Source organism: Rhinoderma darwinii, chromosome 10 (assembly GCF_050947455.1).
Source record: "Rhinoderma darwinii isolate aRhiDar2 chromosome 10, aRhiDar2.hap1, whole genome shotgun sequence".
In the NCBI taxonomy this organism is placed as follows: domain Eukaryota; kingdom Metazoa; phylum Chordata; class Amphibia; order Anura; family Rhinodermatidae; genus Rhinoderma; species Rhinoderma darwinii.
Window position 1 is genome coordinate 6,139,568 of NC_134696.1, and position 18,116 is coordinate 6,157,683.

The 18,116-nt window shown below is 45.1% G+C and overlaps 2 protein-coding genes across 7 annotated transcripts in view; one reads left to right on the plus strand and one right to left on the minus strand.

Annotated features, from left to right (window-relative positions):
• Window positions 1-16,539, plus strand: part of GLB1L2 (galactosidase beta 1 like 2) — a 40,808-nt gene extending 24,269 nt beyond the window's left edge. Inside the window, exons 16-19 of one of the 4 annotated variants that reach the window (XM_075839255.1) lie at window positions 2,494-2,581; window positions 4,395-4,506; window positions 5,667-5,783; window positions 6,488-7,319. In XM_075839255.1, the coding sequence (XP_075695370.1) occupies window positions 2,494-2,581; window positions 4,395-4,506; window positions 5,667-5,783; window positions 6,488-6,574 (404 nt within the window). In that variant the 3' untranslated portion in view covers window positions 6,575-7,319. Of the gene's footprint in view, window positions 1-2,493; window positions 2,582-4,394; window positions 4,507-5,666; window positions 5,784-6,487; window positions 7,320-16,375 lie in introns of those variants that run through there. The other 3 variants (XM_075839257.1, XM_075839256.1, XM_075839258.1) reach the window with 3 other exon arrangements.
• The window catches only part of B3GAT1 (beta-1,3-glucuronyltransferase 1), a 67,949-nt gene continuing 58,421 nt past the window's right edge, over window positions 8,589-18,116 (minus strand). For all 3 annotated transcript variants that reach the window (XM_075839261.1, XM_075839259.1, XM_075839260.1), the window contains 4 exons: window positions 14,553-15,061; window positions 12,577-12,873; window positions 10,550-10,652; window positions 8,589-9,945 (listed from right to left, as the gene is read on the minus strand). In XM_075839261.1, coding sequence (XP_075695376.1) covers window positions 10,566-10,652; window positions 12,577-12,873; window positions 14,553-15,061 — 893 coding nt within the window. In that variant the 3' untranslated portion in view covers window positions 8,589-9,945; window positions 10,550-10,565. The remainder of the gene's footprint in view (window positions 9,946-10,549; window positions 10,653-12,576; window positions 12,874-14,552; window positions 15,062-18,116) is intronic.

Genomic DNA, 18,116 nt, shown 5'->3' on the forward strand with positions numbered 1-18,116 from the left:
TTATCTCCGGCAATCCCATAGAGCGACAGGGCGTGTGCGTGAGCTGCCGCTCCATTCATATTCGGGACCCCTGTTCTGAATTGGTGGGGATCCCAGCGATCAAACACTTCTGACCTATCCATAGGATAGGTGATAAGTTGTTGTGCTGGGACCGGCCTATTTTAGGCCTTCATACTGAGCGTTTTTTTTGTTTTTCCAGCGCCACATTCCAAGAGCCCTGACTACTTACATTTTTTCTATTGACACAGCCGCAGGATGTGTTTTTTTGGTGTACTTTTTGTGTTTTTTTGCGGGAACAGTTGTATTTTGGGTACATATAATTTACTTTTTTATAAATGTTTTTTGGAGGAAGGTGAGGAAAAAAGCGCAAACCTGCCTCAATTTGTGCCGTGCGGTATAATGTTATCTTTAGTTTAAAGAGTCTCTGTCACCAGATTATAAGTGTCCTGTCTCCTGCATAATCTGATCGGCGCTGTAATGTAGGTGACAGCAGTGATTTTTTTATTTAGAAAAACGATCTATTTTCACTAAGTTATGAGCTAGTTTAGATTTATGCTAATGACTTTCTTAATGCCCAACTGGGCGTGTTTTTACTTTTTACCAACTGACCAATCGGTGACCAATCTGTGACCAATCAGCGTCATACACTTCTCATTATTACAGTGTGATTGTGCAGTGAAAGAAGCCGGGCTGGAACAATGAGAAGTGTATGACACTGAAAAGGGTTAATGAGAAACTAAAGTTAATTTCAAAGTCAGCCCCCAACTATGAATTAATTATGTCTTTTTAGATCCAAAATTGGGTGCAGATTGATTTCACAATATATGGTTATGTATATTTTGCTGTTACAGAGTTCCAAATCCCCTGCTGTAAAGGAACATGTCAAAGTTCTATCTACCTGCAGCCACCACTAGGGGGAGCTCATTATTGTTGAATTCAATGACCGCTGTAGAAATCCAGTATACAGTGATCTCCCCCGAGTGGTGGCTGCAGGCAGATACAGCTTTATCATATTACTCTACAGCAGGGGATTTGGAGCTTCGTATCAGAAAAATAAAGTTCTCACCACATATTATTAAACCCATCTGCACCGAATTTTGGAGCGATGTATAATTATGTTTAGAGTTTGAGGTTCCCTGTAAGACTAAGGGTACGAACACACACGGCGTAGACACCACAAATTTCCGCGAAGGATTCATTCTGGAAAATCCGCAGCGCATTACAGCAGCAGCCGTGTGGGTGAGATTTCGACAAAACACACAGAAATTGACCTGTGGTGCGGGTTCTTCAGCCCCAGCATGTCAACTGATGCTGCGTGATCGCTGCTCTTCTTCTGTTGCGGGTTTTCCCATTACATTCAATAGGGTTCTTAAACCCGCAACAAAGCGGTGTGTGTTGCAACATTTGTGGCGGAATCAAAGCGATTCTGCGGCAAAAATCGCAAGTAAGAAAAAAATAATAAAGTAATACTTACCCAGAGTTCCCTGCTTCTTCTCTAGTCCAGCCTCCTGAGATGATGTTTCATCCCATGTGACTGCTGCAGCCAATCACAGGCTGCAGCAGTCACATGGCCTGCAACGTCATCCCAGGAGGCCGGACTGCATGCAGAGATCAGGGAGGGGGGTAAGTATGAACGTTTTTGGGGTTTTTTGTTTTGTTTTTTTGCGATGCTGCTTTACGCAGCGCAAAATTCCACGGAAAACCGCACCACAATGTTGTGCGGTTTTTTTTGGGTTTTTTTCAGACGCCATTTCCTGCGAGGTTCAGGGCGGATACGCTGCGAAGTTTGACGGTGTATCCGCCCAGGACACGCTGTGTGTACGTACCCTAAGACTGAATTTTTTTTTTAAAGGGATAACCTAGAGACCCAAATGAGACGCGGTTCATGGTGATAATCGCTACGTGTAAATGGTGAGTGGATCTGATGGTTCTTTTCCAATCCTCGCACCATTATCTCTACAATCCGCATACAGACAAGAGCCTCCTTATGCGGCATTGAAAATATTTATTTTGCTCTGATTCGAACCATTTTTCCAGCTCCCATTCTAGAAAAATACCTGTGCTATAAATAGGTCAAACCCCCCCATAATTATCTGGCAACCCATGTAACTGTGGGGGCAGGAGGCATAAAAACAAAACCCACAAGTGACCGCCCCAATCATACAAGAGCAGCACGTTATGGCAGAATGTGACCCCAACATCAGCGCCCACCACCCGGACCCCACAGATCATTGTATGAGCCCAGCACAAGATTCAGCCCATTTCCACTTTGAATTTGGTTTATTTTGCCAGATTTGTGGACAAATGAGACTTCAGGTTAATCCTGTTGCTTGACCCAAATATCTTAAGTTCATAGATCTAAAGACCTAGGGGGAGATTTACTTCGCAACCTGCGCCATTTTGCGACGACTCGTAAATTCCGGCATCTTGACGATGAATCTCCCCGTGGCCTCTTCTAATGATGCTCCTTTTCCTCCCCCGTACCTGGCGCAGGTCTGGTTGGTGACGTTTTCCTGAGAGATGTTCCCCTGAGAAATTATAAGATCTACGCCCTGGATATGAATTCAACCTTTATGAGCAGGTGAGGGGGGGGGGGGCAGCCATACGTGACACAACGGGCTCCTATAGGAACAGTAATCACAATGACTCATGGGAAGACTGTACTATCGTGACTACCTCACTCCCCGGAGATCATGCTCAGATTTCCCAATTACATGCACGCCAGATATTTATTGGATCTGCTCTTCTCTTTCATGCAGCACTGTGAGACTTCTAAATTCCCCATAAGCCAGTGTTCACACTTTGTGCAGTTTTCGTGTGGTTTTAAAGGAGTGTTCTGGTTTAGAAAGCCCTTTATTATCTCACAATTCCCTAATAGGGTGTATGACGGAGGGGGTCGTGTTCAGGATCCTCATTTCTTGGTCAGAGTGGAGAGCGGTTACATAGAGCGTCTCCCTGGAGGACCCGTGCTGCATTACACAGACCACACGTTGATATGAATGGACACTGTGTAATACTTCATTTCTCCTGGGGTGGAGCTGCTGGGATATTGAACACTTAATGCCCACAGATCCCTACGGATCACAGCTGATTGCTGGGGGTCCTCAGTAGAGGGGCACTTTGTGATCAGCTTATTGTCAAGGGACCCTTCTAACAGGTAGGGATTGTCCAAAAAAAAACCTTTCATTTGATACTGCCCAATAGTGAGATCGAGTCATCGTTTATACACTGTAATCATGGAGATCACAATAAAGGGGGGTAAAAGAGCAACGTTCATGCTGGTGATATAACTATTCCTGATCATTGTGACCATTTCCACGTAGCGATTATCTCCGATTCCACATTCCCAGTCAGATAATAGCGACGTTTGCCTTAGACACGTACAAAACTTGCCAACTTCTGCGGCGTGCTCGCATGGCAATGCCCGGGTGTCACCGTCCCCTTCTGCGGCGTGCTCGCATGGCAATGCCCGGGTGTCACCCTCTCCTTCTGCGGAGTGCTCGCATGGCAATGCCCGGGTGTCACCCTCTCCTTCTGCGGAGTGCTCGCATGGCAATGCCCGGGTGTCACCCTCTCCTTCTGCGGAGTGCTCGCATGGCAAGGCCCGGGTGTCACCTTCTCCTTCTGCGGCGTGCTCGCATGGCAATGCCCGGGTGTCACCCTCTCCTTCTGCGGAGTGCTCGCATGGCAAGGCCCGGGTGTCACCTTCTCCTTCTGCGGCGTGCTCGCATGGCAAGGCCCGGGTGTGACCTTCTCCTTCTGCGGCGTGCTCGCATGGCAATGCCCGGGTGTCACCCTCTCCTTCTGCGGAGTGCTCGCATGGCAAGGCCCGGGTGTCACCTTCTCCTTCTGCGGAGTGCTCGCATGGCAAGGCCCGGGTGTCACCTTCTCCTTCTGCGGCGTGCTCGCATGGCAAGGCCCGGGTGTCACCTTCTCCTTCTGCGGCGTGCTCGCATGGCAAGGCCCGGGTGTCACCTTCTTCTGCGGCGTGCTCGCATGGCAATGCCCGGGTGTCACCCTCTCCTTCTGCGGCGTGCTCGCATGGCAAGGCCCGGGTGTCTCCTTCTGCGGCGTGCTCGCATGGCAATGCCCGGGTGTCACCCTCTCCTTCTGCGGAGTGCTCGCATGGCAAGGCCCGGGTGTCACCTTCTCCTTCTGCGGCGTGCTCGCATGGCAAGGCCCGGGTGTGACCTTCTCCTTCTGCGGCGTGCTCGCATGGCAAGGCCCAGGTGTCACCTTCTCCTTCTGCGGCGTGCTCGCATGGCAATGCCCGGGTGTCACCTTCTCCTTCTGCGGCGTGCTTGCATTGCAATGCCCGGGTGTCACCTTCTCCTTCTGCGGCGTGCTCGCATGGCAAGGCCCGGGTGTCACCTTCTCCTTCTGTTTTGTACAAGTCTCAACAGTATCCCGTGGTCAGATGTAAGCGAGGAGAAGAAGGGTCCAGTTTTCAGCCAGGGAGCGCTACAGGTCGACTATTCTCCGGTGGACACCTACCTTTCCATGAAGGTAAATTTCTTCTAATATTTATATTATGTTCTAGAGTAAGTAACACCCCTCCCCCAGTCCAAGATGGAAAGATAACGAGCGAGTCCGAAAAACTTCCAGCCAACCGTGATGGTTTTCAATGACTGGAGTGAGTGTGGCCGGAGTATCAGGTGGTCATAGTGATTTGTGGGTTGGATTTAGTGTTCAGGGGTGGGACCCATTTGCGGCTTAATTCCCACAGAAATTCAAGAAAATCTGGTCTAGAGGGCTGGAATAGGGAGACAATTACTTACATTTTGTGGCAAATGGACCATGCTGCTCTTCTATTCTGTTCTCTGTATACTGACTGCGGAGGGGTGGGGAGGACGTGCGCGTGCGTGATTCTGATGGTTGTCTATGTTTGGCAAGGCGCTCGCTTAGGCCGGGGGCAGCAGTAATAGTATATAGCTGATCTCTCATGCTCATTAAGTCCATTTGCAGCACCTGACCTGTATACTGGACTGTATCTCGTTCTCCTATATTCCCTTTCTGCCATGCCCTTCTTATACTTCCTGTATAGTGAGCCCTTGCTTGTATATTTTTGTATACTCAAGTGTTTATTTCTGTTAAACAAAAAATATTTTTTGTTCTGTGTGGTTTGCAGAATCGTTGTACTGACCTCACTATTAGGGTATGTTCACACGGCCTATTTTCAGACGTAATTCGGGCGTTTTACGCCTCGAATTACGCCTGAAAAAAACGTCTCCATTACGCCTACAAACATCTGCCCATTGCTTGCAATGGGAATTACGATGTTCTGTTCCCACGAGGTGTAATTTTACGTGTCGCTGTCAATAGACGGCATGTAAAAAGAAGTGCAGGATACTTCTTGGGGCGTTTTTGGAGCCGTTTTTCATAGACTATTGAAAACCGCTCCAAAAACGGCTGCGAAAAAAAGCTAGTTGCTCAAAAAACATCTGAAAATCAGGAGCTGTTTTCCCTTGAAAACTGCTCCGTATTTTCAGACATTTTTTGTTAAGCGTGTGAACATGGCCTCACTGTCTCTTCGCTTCACTGGAGATCATTGTATTTAGTGCACAGGAAATTCCTACATCAATAACTGCAATCTCACCGTGTTTGCGCGCGTGCGCTGACCTCGCTGTGCGCGCGCGCTGACCTCACCGCTCTGCTCTCTGTTACAGGGCTGGAAGAAAGGAGTTGTATTTGTGAATGGGAAGAACCTTGGTCGATACTGGGATATAGGACCTCAAGAGACTCTGTATGTGCCGGGCCCCTGGTTATGGCAAGGAATCAATACAGTGAGTAGCTTTATAGTTTCCTATGTTGTGGAGCTGCCTCGCAGGTTCAAATCAAACATCTACATGAAGTTTGTTTATCCTACCCGTGTTCTCGTTTGTTTCCTCTGGTTACTCCACTTACCACCCACACGCCAATAACCTCTCCCGGGTCCGTTGACTACTTACTAGAGTGACCCGGCCTTAGATCGTGAGCCTCGCTGGGGGCAGGGGCAGATGTGAGCGCATTCTCTGTATACAACCACCGGGTCTCCCGCGGTTCTACTGCAGTAAACGTTGATCATCTTGGGGTCCTGTACTGATCTTCGTTCAGTTTTTAGTTGAACATTAGAAATCTGCCTCAAAACTTCTTCCGTATTTTTTTTAGGCAGATTTTGCTAAATTAAACAAAAAGCCTCAAGAACTGCCGAAAACAAAACTCCTGCATTTCAAATGTAAAAACCACGTGAAACGTTTCAAACAAACAGCGCAGTCCTTTTCTGCCTCCCATTGATTTCAATGGGGGTTCAGAAATAGAAACTGCTTCAAGATAAGGCGTGGCAATTTTTTTACTGTGAGTGAACAAAAAACACCCTGGAAAAAAATCCGCACCAAAAGAAGCTGTATGAACTGGGCCTAATAAATGCAGCCGCATTACGGCCGTCTGACCCCTAATAACAGACGATAAAATGTCACTGGGATTCTACATTGAACCCTTTGTGTTGCAGATTACCATATTTGAAGAGCAAGAAGTCGGAAGTGCATTATATTCTGTGGATTCGCCTTACCTAGGAAGGACCCAGTATGTGGACTAACCGGAGCTACGGGAATTGTCGGAGAAAAAAAACTGGAAAAATCTATAGAGCAGCCAAAAGCCTCCAAACCTGTGCTAGTTCGTCCAAACAGCCGTCAGTCCGTCCGTCCAAACAGCCGTCAGTCCGTCCGTCCAAACAGCCGTCAGTCCGTCCGTCCAAACAGCCGTCAGTCCGTCCGTCCAAACAGCCGTCAGTCCGTCCGTCCAAACAGCCGTCAGTCCGTCCGTCCAAACAGCCGTCAGTCCGTCCGTCCAATCAGGAGTGGCCTGCCAGCCTCCAGTCCATCTATCCCTCAGCCAACTTCTAGTCCATCCGGCGGCCCTCGCATGTAGCGGTTGAAGTACTGAGGTTCTATGGCTTAGTTGGTGCCACGCTGGTGAGGAAACAAAATGACACCCTACTAAACACTCAGGTCTGGAGTTCGGATACCTCCTGAGCTCAACAGAAACGCGAGAACAAGCAGAAGACATCTGACGGCCACAGTCCATGAAATTAACGTCTTCCAAATCTACGGATTCTTCACCGTCTGGAGCAAGTTGTTTTTTAACTGGAGTTTTAAACATTTGTAAAAGCAAAAAGACCCAAGTTCTCAGGGTCCAGCGGGGACAACGTGTGGAATGTATTTTAGGTTATTTGTAGATGACAGGGACGTATTTATTATTATCTATAACATGAGGGGTGCCCCCCCCCCCACACTGAACATTTTATAAAAATAAAAGTTTTCTTCCTTTTTGTAATGATAAAATCTCCTCGTTCATTGCTCATGAAATGTCTGTCATAGTGGTAAACGCTACAATCATGCCTTCATTCCAGGGACTTTTTTTTTTTTTTTTTTTAAATAAAGTTGCACAAAACAAATACACTGTTTTAGTAAAAAAAAAAAAAAAAAAAAAAGTCACTTTTTCCAGATACAGCTTCTATATATCCTGGATACATAGAAGCTGCATCTTGAGCTGAAACCTGAATCTGTCAGGTCCTGCGTGTCTCGTAGTCGATAACGGGTGTCAGAGACTTGGACCCGCTGACCTGATGGATCAGCGCAAGATGCAGCTGCTCTGTATACAGAATATAAAGCAGCTGTATCTCAAAGTAAGAAACAAAATTGGAAAGTTGCACAAAACACTAAAATACAATGTCCGTAAAAAAAAAAGGGGGGGGGGCGGCGCGCACGCGCGTCTTCAAAAGGTTTACATGGCCTTTAATGATAAGTCTATGGTCTGCTTTATTATTGCACAATGAATAGTTCTGCAGCTTTCCAATATACTGGGGAATATGATGTCTGGCATTTCAAATCCCAGTCTTCATAAATTTGGCGCATTTCCGCGATGTAAACTAGTATGAGGGGCGAGCCTTTTAGTAAATTTGGCACCTCTTTGGCTGTCCGTGCAACAGAAATGTAGATCTGCGCTTCCTATGAGCAGGTGTAGATTGGTAAATGTCATTCCGTCAGAGGCCTCAGCCATCCCGCTGAGCTCCGTCCGCTTACATCGCCACTTTATTTCTCTACATTTATTTATGACAGTCACAAATTTTAACGCAACTATAACATGCGCCAAGACCTGCGACTTTTACACCATCCAGCTGATGTAAACGGTTTAATATATTCCCGATTTTCTCTTCTAATCTTTTGCCATTTTTAAGATTAAAAATCAGTGCAGAGCTAATACTTCTCACAGCTGAGGGTTTGTATCAATACAATTCAGCTGCACTAATCTCTCTCCTGATGAAACAATTAATCAGCCCCATGCGGTCAGTGCATGCTGGGGGTTGTAGTATTTGTAGATCCATAGATTTCAGTCCAGGCTGCCACCCTTGTGGATACATGTTCTGCATATTAGGGAATACATAGTATATAACACATCACTGCTCCGAAGATTTCACCCTGAATATGGCATTTCTATTACCTCTTGCTCCAAATTGGGATTCCCTCTCTAGATAGATTTGTATTCTAGGGGTAAAAAGTTTCTTCCTCCTTTGATACAATTTGCCACAAACCAGAAACATTTGAAACGTCTTTTTCACAAACATTCATTATTTTATTTTTTTTCTTTTTAAAAATGCAAAAAAAAACAAACTTGAAACAAAATCAAATCTCGTTCCAGAAAATAAAATAATAGTTTTTAAAAACAGCAGCTTGTTGTAGCTGCAGCAGTGGCACATGGGAGGGGTGATCGGAGCTGGAGGACCGCTCCTTTGTCTCAGATTAGTGCTCCCTCATCTCATTTTAAGTGCATTATTCCGCAAAGGCCGCAGCGGCTCTTTCTGCAGAAGGTGATTCGGCCTTTATTCCAGTCTTTTACGGTATTGCAGAACTTTCCAACCAACCTCTGTATTGCAACAACAGGAAGAAAATTCATCACTGTAGCCAGAAGGGGGCGCTGTCTACAAGCAATCTAATTAGTGGTAATAATTAAATTAGCGTCAATCATTTATCACCAAACATTGCGGCTATTTACCAAGCTAAACATAATGATTCTTTTATGTTGGGCGCCTAGTATGCCCTCGCACAGAGCAATGTATTAGAAGCTGATGCTGGTTTAGCTGCAAGGAGCATAAAATAAACAGGGGGCCCCGTAGCTGAACTTGGAATGGGGCCCCTGCTCTGCCATAATCGCTATCAGCAGCCAGGGAGATCAAGAAACGAAAACATTATCTTCGTTCGGTCTGTATACTCCCCCCACCCCCACTCTTCCCAAAATACCTCCTCTGAGGCTCTATCGACACTAAAGTGCCCCCTCCACCCTGGTAGGTCCATCCTTGTTTATTTGCCCTCATTAGGAACTATTACATTTGTATGTAATATTTGAGGCTAGTGCAAACAGAATCCTTTTTTTTATTTTCTGCAATAAGTTGATTTGAGCTTGAAAAGACATTGGTAAATATTACCAAAGTTAGGAAACTGTCAGTAAGGTAATAACCAGGTACAGTGATGAATTCAACCATTTCACAGAATGACCAGCAGATGGCAGCAGCGGAGCCAGCACCTGCAGAAGGGTCAGTGAACTGCACTGCTAATAATGGTGTGGATATGAAGGACCATGGGTGGGGGGGGGGGTTCAGGACTTGGGATCATCACACCTGACTGCAGAGAATGGAGCGACAATGGCGTAGGCTGTCACCATTATCATGGCTGTCGCTGGCCGGCGAGGTCTTGTGGTGGGAGGGGGATCTTTTGTGAGCGGACGCAGCTGCCTTCTTTCTCCACATCTGTCTCTCCATCACGTGCTGTGCTTCTTGAAAAAATATAACATACACATGGAGTCCGGTGCAAGCCGCAGGGCAGGGGGCGATCAGTGCTGGAGAACTTGTCCCCAAAGTTTCTCTCTTAGTTCATCTGCTTAAGAAGAGGTCCAGTATGAAGCAAACAGCCCCTATATAGAGACAGAACGCAGACATTAGAACCAGCCGGGAACCCGAACAATGTTTGTGTGTCATGTCTTTGTTGTTATGATGGGAATTAGAATCCCTAAACATTGCAAAAATCTGGTAATCTTTGCATTATATTCTCTGATGGAGTGTGGTCCTGAATATAAGGGTATGTTCACACGCAAACGTAAAATACGTCTGAAATTATGGAGCTGTTTTCAGGCGAAAACAGTTCCTGAATGGCAGACGTTTTTGCAAGTGCAGGCGTTTTTCGCGGCGTCCATTACGGACGTAATTGGAGCCGTTTTTCTATGGAGTCAATGGAAAACGGCTCCAATTACGTCCCAAGAAGTGAAATGCACTTCTTTGAGGCAGGTGTAATTTTACGCGCCGTCTTTTGACAGCGGCGAGTAAAAAAAACAAAAACGTTTTCGGCCGTAATTCCAGGCGAAAAACGCCTGAATTACGTCCATAAATAGGGCTTGTGAGAACATACCCTAACACTTATAGCCGTGCTGTGATGTATATGTCGTCAATATACTGCTCACCTTCAGTCTAGTTTACTATATACCACAGTTACAGCTTGTTTCCCCCTAGGAAGCTGCTTACCTGTGTTTATGTGCATTCAGATTTCCACATTGGGGTCTGTGAAGCCTTTCTTCCCCTCGTTCACCAGCACTGGCTTCTCTGTCCGGGTGTGCCAGACCAGGATCTGGAAACAGAAATCTCTTCATGTTACATGAGGATCCCCTTTAGAAACGGCCTATGAGTCCTTAGACAGGGGGTCCCCTATTTGGGCCCCCCCCCCCATCTATCAGCCAGAGAGGAGTTCAGCCCTGGCGGACCCGGCCTGCATTACACAAGTGGCCCATGAATGTCCAGACTGCCATAGACGCAGCAATGCCCAAGAAGGAAATTTACAAGATGGTGTCAATCAGGAATGATTTCCATGGATACAGTGATCTTACAACGTTTGCCCCTCTACCAACCAGCGCCCCCCATAGTGAACTTCTGCGGCATATAGACTGCTGCTTGTTATGTGGATAGGATATCAGATTTCTCACTACCTATCTCTCAAACATGCATAAGAGATCCATACTGGTTTAGAAACGCAACTCTGTGTGTTTGTTTTTTTTTATAGTATATGTTAATTTATATTTCCATCGGGATGTCCGGTTGTAATTGATAGGGGTTTGTGTATTGCAGTTTTTTAAATTTAGATTTTTAAGATGTAAATAAAGAAAACGCACAATTTGTTTTCACATGCGGCTATTTAAATTTGTAGACTCCAATGCACCTTGTATGCCCTGGAAGAGCCGAAGCAGGCGAATCCCAGGGTCAGGCGATTACTTGGCGTGCCGCTTATATTGATGAGCGTTTAGTGTAATTATGTCACACTACGATAGAATAAAAATCGGGGAGGGGGTTATTATACTCACAAGAGCACAAAACATCATTTATTCGCTTATGAGGATCTGTGGGTTGGGAAGATCCCAGCGATCTAGACTGGAACATTTGCCTTGTTGGTGAAGCAACGTTCAAGGTTCCCGCACCAACTACAGGTCCAATAACACCATCATTGTTACCAATATTGCAACTACTTCTGTGGAGAGAAGTTGGAGTTTTTCTTCCACAAGGAGCAAGATGGCCGCTACTCCAAACCGCGCTGAGTGGTTAAAGACTATGTACGCCTTAGACATTTTTATATCAAATATATTTCAATCAGTGTGATTGGTGCAACTTTCTAATTACTTTTTATTAAAAATTATTTTTACTTTTTGAGATACAGCTGCTTTGTATTCTGTATACAGAGCAGCTGTATCATATGCGGAATTCTGTATCCGTCAGGTCAGCGTGACTGACGGGTTCAGTGATCCAGAGTCCTGCGTGTCCCTGACCGTTCCTAACTTAGATGTGGTCGATAACAGGTGGATCCTGCGTGTCCGAGACCCGCCCATACTGAACCCGTCAGTGCCGCTGACCTGACGGATTCCGGTCTCCGCGCTAGATACAGCTGCTCTATATACAGGATACAAAGCAGCGGTATCTCAAAAATTACAAATATTTTTTAATAAAAAGTTATTGGAAATTTGCACCAAACACACTGATATACATTTTTATTTAAAAAAAACAAAACGATTTCGAAGGTGTACATAGCCTTTAAGTTTTATATACATGCACGGTTTTCCAAGAGGCACACTCTGACTTTTACATATTTACCTACTCCCCTGTTAGAAGTCACTGCAACATATCGATACCTTTAGACTGCCATAAAAGTCTGATTAGTGGGGTCTGGCCACTAGGATCCTGGGAATGGGGGACGGTCCCTATTCCTGGTAAAGAGGCTGCAGGACACAAGCCGCCAATCTCCATTATAGCAAATAGTAGATACAGAAACAGCTGAGAGCATTCACTTGGTACTTTCCGTATCTACTGTAGAGTAATGGAGAATGGTTGCTTATGTCTTGGCACCGCCGGCAGTCAGAACTTCATAGCATTTCCAGTTCATAGTCTGTTATTTAAATCATGACTCCTGAACTGCTGATGCCATAAACAATGTTCTACCTGAACCCTGGGATGTTTCCATCCGGTGTTAATCCCAGTGATCGCCGAGTTTCTGATCATTATCCACCTACCTTAGTGCAATTATCAGCTTTGGGCTCCAGGTCATTGAGGGTGACCAGTTCTCTCAGTAAGCTGCTCTCCTGGTAGCCGCCTTTCACTCCTCGTAGCTTGAAATACGCCTGTGGTCGCTGCAGTATGAGCCGCAGGTTGACAGCAAAGCCCGCCATGTCTATCGCGAACGGTCTGTGTGGATCAAACACTGTTTTCCAACCGTACACTTTTCCAGCAGCGTTGACTTTGGGCGACTCGTAGCGCAGTCCTCCCACAAAAGCCACCGGCCACACCGACACTTTCCTGGTATTCCGCATCTAGAGACAAAACAGCTCAAATTTTACTATATGTAATCCAGAGCAGCACTCACAATGCTGCAGGCTTCAGAGCTGAAATCTCCAAGCATCTCCTGCTTGTTCAGTGTCTGTACAGACCTCCTGATGATTAACATTCGAGGTTAGTCCAATAAAAACCAAGGCTCATCACTAGTAAACATGTTAAGACTTTGTGTAGATACAACTTCATCTCCATATAATAAAAAATATGCAACTGTTTAATATACTTTGTGTGTCAATTGCTCACTATCTTCAAGATCACTGCTTGCTTTCAATGAATCTGAACATTTTTATGTACATCCGGAGACAGGAAACCTGTAGTCCTAATATTTCTCACAGCTGAGGGTTTGCTACAAATGTATCCAGTCTAGAGAAGACTATATTCTAAGCTAAATACACCAGTAGAAGCATACTAATTAGTTTGTTACAATGTATCCGTGCAGGTAAAATGTATCAGTCTGGAGTCAATGCTGTTTAGATCAGTATCGTCTCTAGACTGGATACAATTACAGCAAACTCTAAGCTGGGAGAAGTATTAGGCCTATACATCTTTTTCAGCTTCTGGATGTGAAGGAGAATGTTTCCTTTTCTTTGACAGCAGGCAGAGATCTTGAAAATAATGGAAATCAGAAAATGGCAGGACATAATTATTTGGCTTTATTCCAATAAAGCAAGAAAAAGCCCTTTAATGTAAAGAAAAGCATCAGAACACGAGGTCTCCGCTGATGGAGCAGAGCCGGGTACGTTCACCGCTCCTGCAACAAGTGCCACACATCAGGCACGGCAGCCGATCTGACGGTAATTACAGTAATTGTGTTTGAAGCTCGTCAATCACACAATGTGCCGCTGACAGTTACTTTATTCTCTGTCCTCTCCCACATAACTCGTTGGATGTGAATACAAAGCCCCCCAAATGTGTTCCTGACCCCCTGCGGCTGTATGTGACTCCCTCTTCTCACAGACCCATTGTGGGCTGTTTAAATGCTATTTTAGGTCATGGTAAGAACTCTGTAGGAGATAATGAGCAATTGCAAAAAAAAAAAAAAAATTGACGTAAAAAGGTGGATTCCGTTTTACTAATAAATTATTTCAAGCAACTGCCCAACAAGAGTAGAGACTGATCTCTGATGCACCACCAGCATTTCTGCCCCTTACCTAGAGGAGACCCAGACCCCAGAATTAAAATGGGGTTCAGCAAAGAGCGTGCTTATTTGTCTCTTTGTAGAATTGAAGAAGAACATATCCACAGGGCTTGTACCCCCTTTTTCTAATATTATGGGCCTGTGAAGAGGGGGAGCCCTGTGCACGTCCACACTGCCAAACCTGAGCTGAATTCTCCAACAGTTGTCTGGGCTGTACTGTAACCACTGAATGAAAGTTAGTAAAAGCAACTACTGCAATGCAAACCTCCCTCTTATTGCTGCAGGTCAACGCCTCCCCCATGCTTTATCCTGCAGCTCTGCTTGTTCTGATTGTCTACAAAGCCCAGCATATCACTAGGAAGTCAATGCATTGAGCGCACAGCATTATAATAAGAGTGGTTATAAACTACAAGACAGTAAACCAGGTAACTGCCCCACATAAACTGAGGCGAATGAACATCAATAAGGGGGGAGTCAAATTTACTTTACAGACATATTGATGATTTAATATAAACTCACCTCCTCAAACAAATCCAGGCTGTATGTGTTATCGTCATCTGCGAAATACACCACTCCGGGCAAACTGTTGTTTTTGTTAAAAGTCTCTCTAAGCCAGCGCAGGGCAAGGTTTCTCTGCATAGTCCCACGGGGTATTCGTGGGTCCCGGGTGTCTCCCCTCAGTTTATAATTACGGGGTGTCTCCACATTGAGATGGGTGTAGTTAAGACCAGACTCCTGCAGCAGCCGGGTAACCAGAGGGGTGCGTCGCTGAGAGTCCTCCACCAGGATCCAGTGCAGATTGGGCACATGCAGTAACGTGTTGGACAGACGGGTCAGTTCAGCTTTCTGGACTGGTCTACTGTAGGTCGGGGTAATAACATGGATGGTGGGGAGGTTGCCCATCCAAGGCGGCGGCCGAGTGTACACATACTCAGTCCTTACAACTTCTACTATATCTCTCTCAGAGGAACAATACTCCCTGGAATCGGAGCCTGGACTTGCATCTCTGCGGCCATCGCTCCCGTCCTCTGTAAAGACATAAAACAATCTAATATCAAGAAAGCCAACGAAAGAAATCGAAAGTGAAGTTCTCCGACGTTATATGATCCTGGTCTGTGAGGTTCGGTTGAGTTGGACTTTAAGGAGGGCCTTCACACAAATACTTCTACTGTATGTGATATCTGTCCTAGGACATTAGTGTATTATATACACACACAACACTTGTAGGATCTGTACAAATCATTCTTAAAGGGGTCTGCGCTATGGACAACCTCTATTAGTTAGAAGCGACCCTTAAGAAAAAGCTGATCACATAGTGTCCCCCTGCTGGGACCCCCAGCGATCAGCTGTGATCTGAGGGGAAACCTGGCAGTAAGTGTTCAGTTTCCCTGCAGCGACACCACAGGAGAAATGAAGTATTGCACAGTGTCTATTCGTATCAATGTGTTGTCTGTGTAATACAGGACGGGTCCTCCAGAGAGAGAGAGACGCTCTATGTAACCGCTCTCCACACTGGCCAAGAGATGAGGGTCCTGAACAGAGGACCCACCCCTATTAACTCAGAATTCACTAATAGGGGGTATGACAATGGGTTTTCTAAACTGGACGACCCCTTTAATTAAATTTTCACTCATTCCATGGAAGACGAATGACATTGTGTAGTCATTAACGATATGCCAGGGGCATCGGGGGGTGCAGGGGTAGTAGTCACACCCAGGCACTGGTAACTGAGGGGGGCTAAAGGCTCCTCAGCCACATAAGACACCAAAATTGTAAATGACACATGGTAGGTGGGGGCCCAGATTTTGCATTAGGGCTCAGCAGCTTCAGGTTATACTCCTGCAAATTCTGAAAGTAAACAGAGATCCGACCAAGTCAACCAAGCTATGACGTAAGGCGCTCATAGATGGAGTTTAGTTGTCCAAAACCTATAATTAAGATTGGGCGGGGTATATAGTGTGATTGCTGTCCTTCTATGGTCCAATCCAGGTTTGAGCTACGCAGATGAGTCCTGGCTGACAGTCTGGTTGCTAGAGGCACATAGGAAGAACTACAGTCTTTTCAATGGTGTTGTCAGGCAGCACGTCCCTAGCAACCAGTCTGTCTCCGATTACTCAGGTCTTTAGTTCAAGGCAGAATTGTCACTAAACTTAAGACAGAGCAGGGGCACAGCTTTCTTTATCTCCTACTGCTATATTAACCATATTTTTGGGTAAAAACGTATGAAGACCCTCTTTAAAATACAATGAACGTTTCACAAACCAGTAGATTGGGATCACACAAAGTCATTGGAGGCTCCACATATATTCCAGCAGCATAAACCGATCACCTGTCTATTGTAGGACTTAAAACTCACGTCTAAAAGAACAAGAACAGATTACGGAAACCAAAATCACAAGCAAATTGAGAAAGCGGAGGATGAGGATGATGGTGATGAAATAATGTAATCAAGTGAGGTGTATATTATAATAAGAGGGACAGTGGTAAAGATGGCGGCTTACAGCGGATGAGAAGACGTGGAGTCTGCGCTGGAGGGGAAATACATATGTGCTAATGTGTTAACTCAATTATTAGCTATGGAAAAGACACGTGATATGCACCACCTGGAAAGAGTCCTGCATTTACACTCAGGAGCAGAACTCGTCACGATTATAATAAATATCAATTATAATTTAGGAAAACTGCCTATATGAGCCCCTGCTACATTACAATGGAGTCTATATCAATGCTATACTTGGTACATATAGGGTAAGTGCAGGATGTGGATGACAAGCAGTGTGTGCTATCTACTATGTATCCCGAGCATAGAGGTCAGGCTGACAATAAGGGTTACTGCTCTGCATAGAGACGGGCACTATACAGTAGACGGTTCTGCCATGTGACAGCTAAATGCACCTCAAGTATAGAGTCCGCGTATTTCCAAGCATATACCAGCCCATAATACTCTAAGTGATTTCCTACGCATAATATAACCATAAAAAGCATAATAAATGGATGAGAAAGCAGCAACATCTCTGTAGAAGTGTGTAGGACGGAGTATATAAATTGGACATGGACTCGGTGAAGTCACTGGATTGTGTAAATTGATGTCGGTTGCATTCTCAGGATGTCATTACTCAGTAGCCACATTGTGAAAAACACTGATAAGTACATTAATTTCAGCCGTTATTCAGAGTAGAATTAGGAAAGCAGAGAAGTTATTTATAAGGAAAATTCTGCTTTGAAAAAACAATAATCCACATTAATTTTCTGCTCTGAAGCCTCAAGAATAGTGAATGCAGCTCTGGAGTATAATACAGGATATAGCTCAGGATCAGTACAGGATAAGTAATGTAATGTATGTACACAGTGACTCCACCAGCAGAATAGTGAGTGCAGCTCTGGAGTATAATCCAGGATGTAACTCAGGATCAGTACAGGATAAGTAATGTAATGTATGTACACAGTGACTCCAGCAGCAGAATAGTGAGTGCAGCTCTGGAGTATAATATGGGATGTAATGCAGGATCAGTTCAGGATAAGTAATGTCATGTATGTACACAGTGACTCCACCAGCAGAATAGTGAGTGCAGCTCTAGAGTATAATACAGGATGTAACTCAGGATCAGTACAGGATAAGTAATGTAATGTATGTACACAGTGACTCCAGCAGCAGAATAGTGAGTGCAGCTCTGGAGTATAATATGGGATGTAATGCAGGATCAGTTCAGGATAAGTAATGTCATGTATGTACACAGTGACTCCACCAGCAGAATAGTGAGTACAGCTCTGGAGTATAATACAGGATATAACTCAGGATCATTACAGGATAAGTAATGTAATGTATGTACACAGTGACTCCACCAGCAGAATAGTGAGTGCAGCTCTGGAGTATAATACAGGATGTAACTCAGGATCAGTACAGGATAAGTAATGTATGTACACAGTGACTCCACCAGCAGAATAGTGAGTGCAGCTCTGGAGTATAATATGGGATGTAATGCAGGATCAGTTCAGGATAAGTAATGTCATGTATGTACACAGTGACTCCACCAGCAGAATAGTGAGTACAGCTCTGGAGTATAATACAGGATATAACTCAGG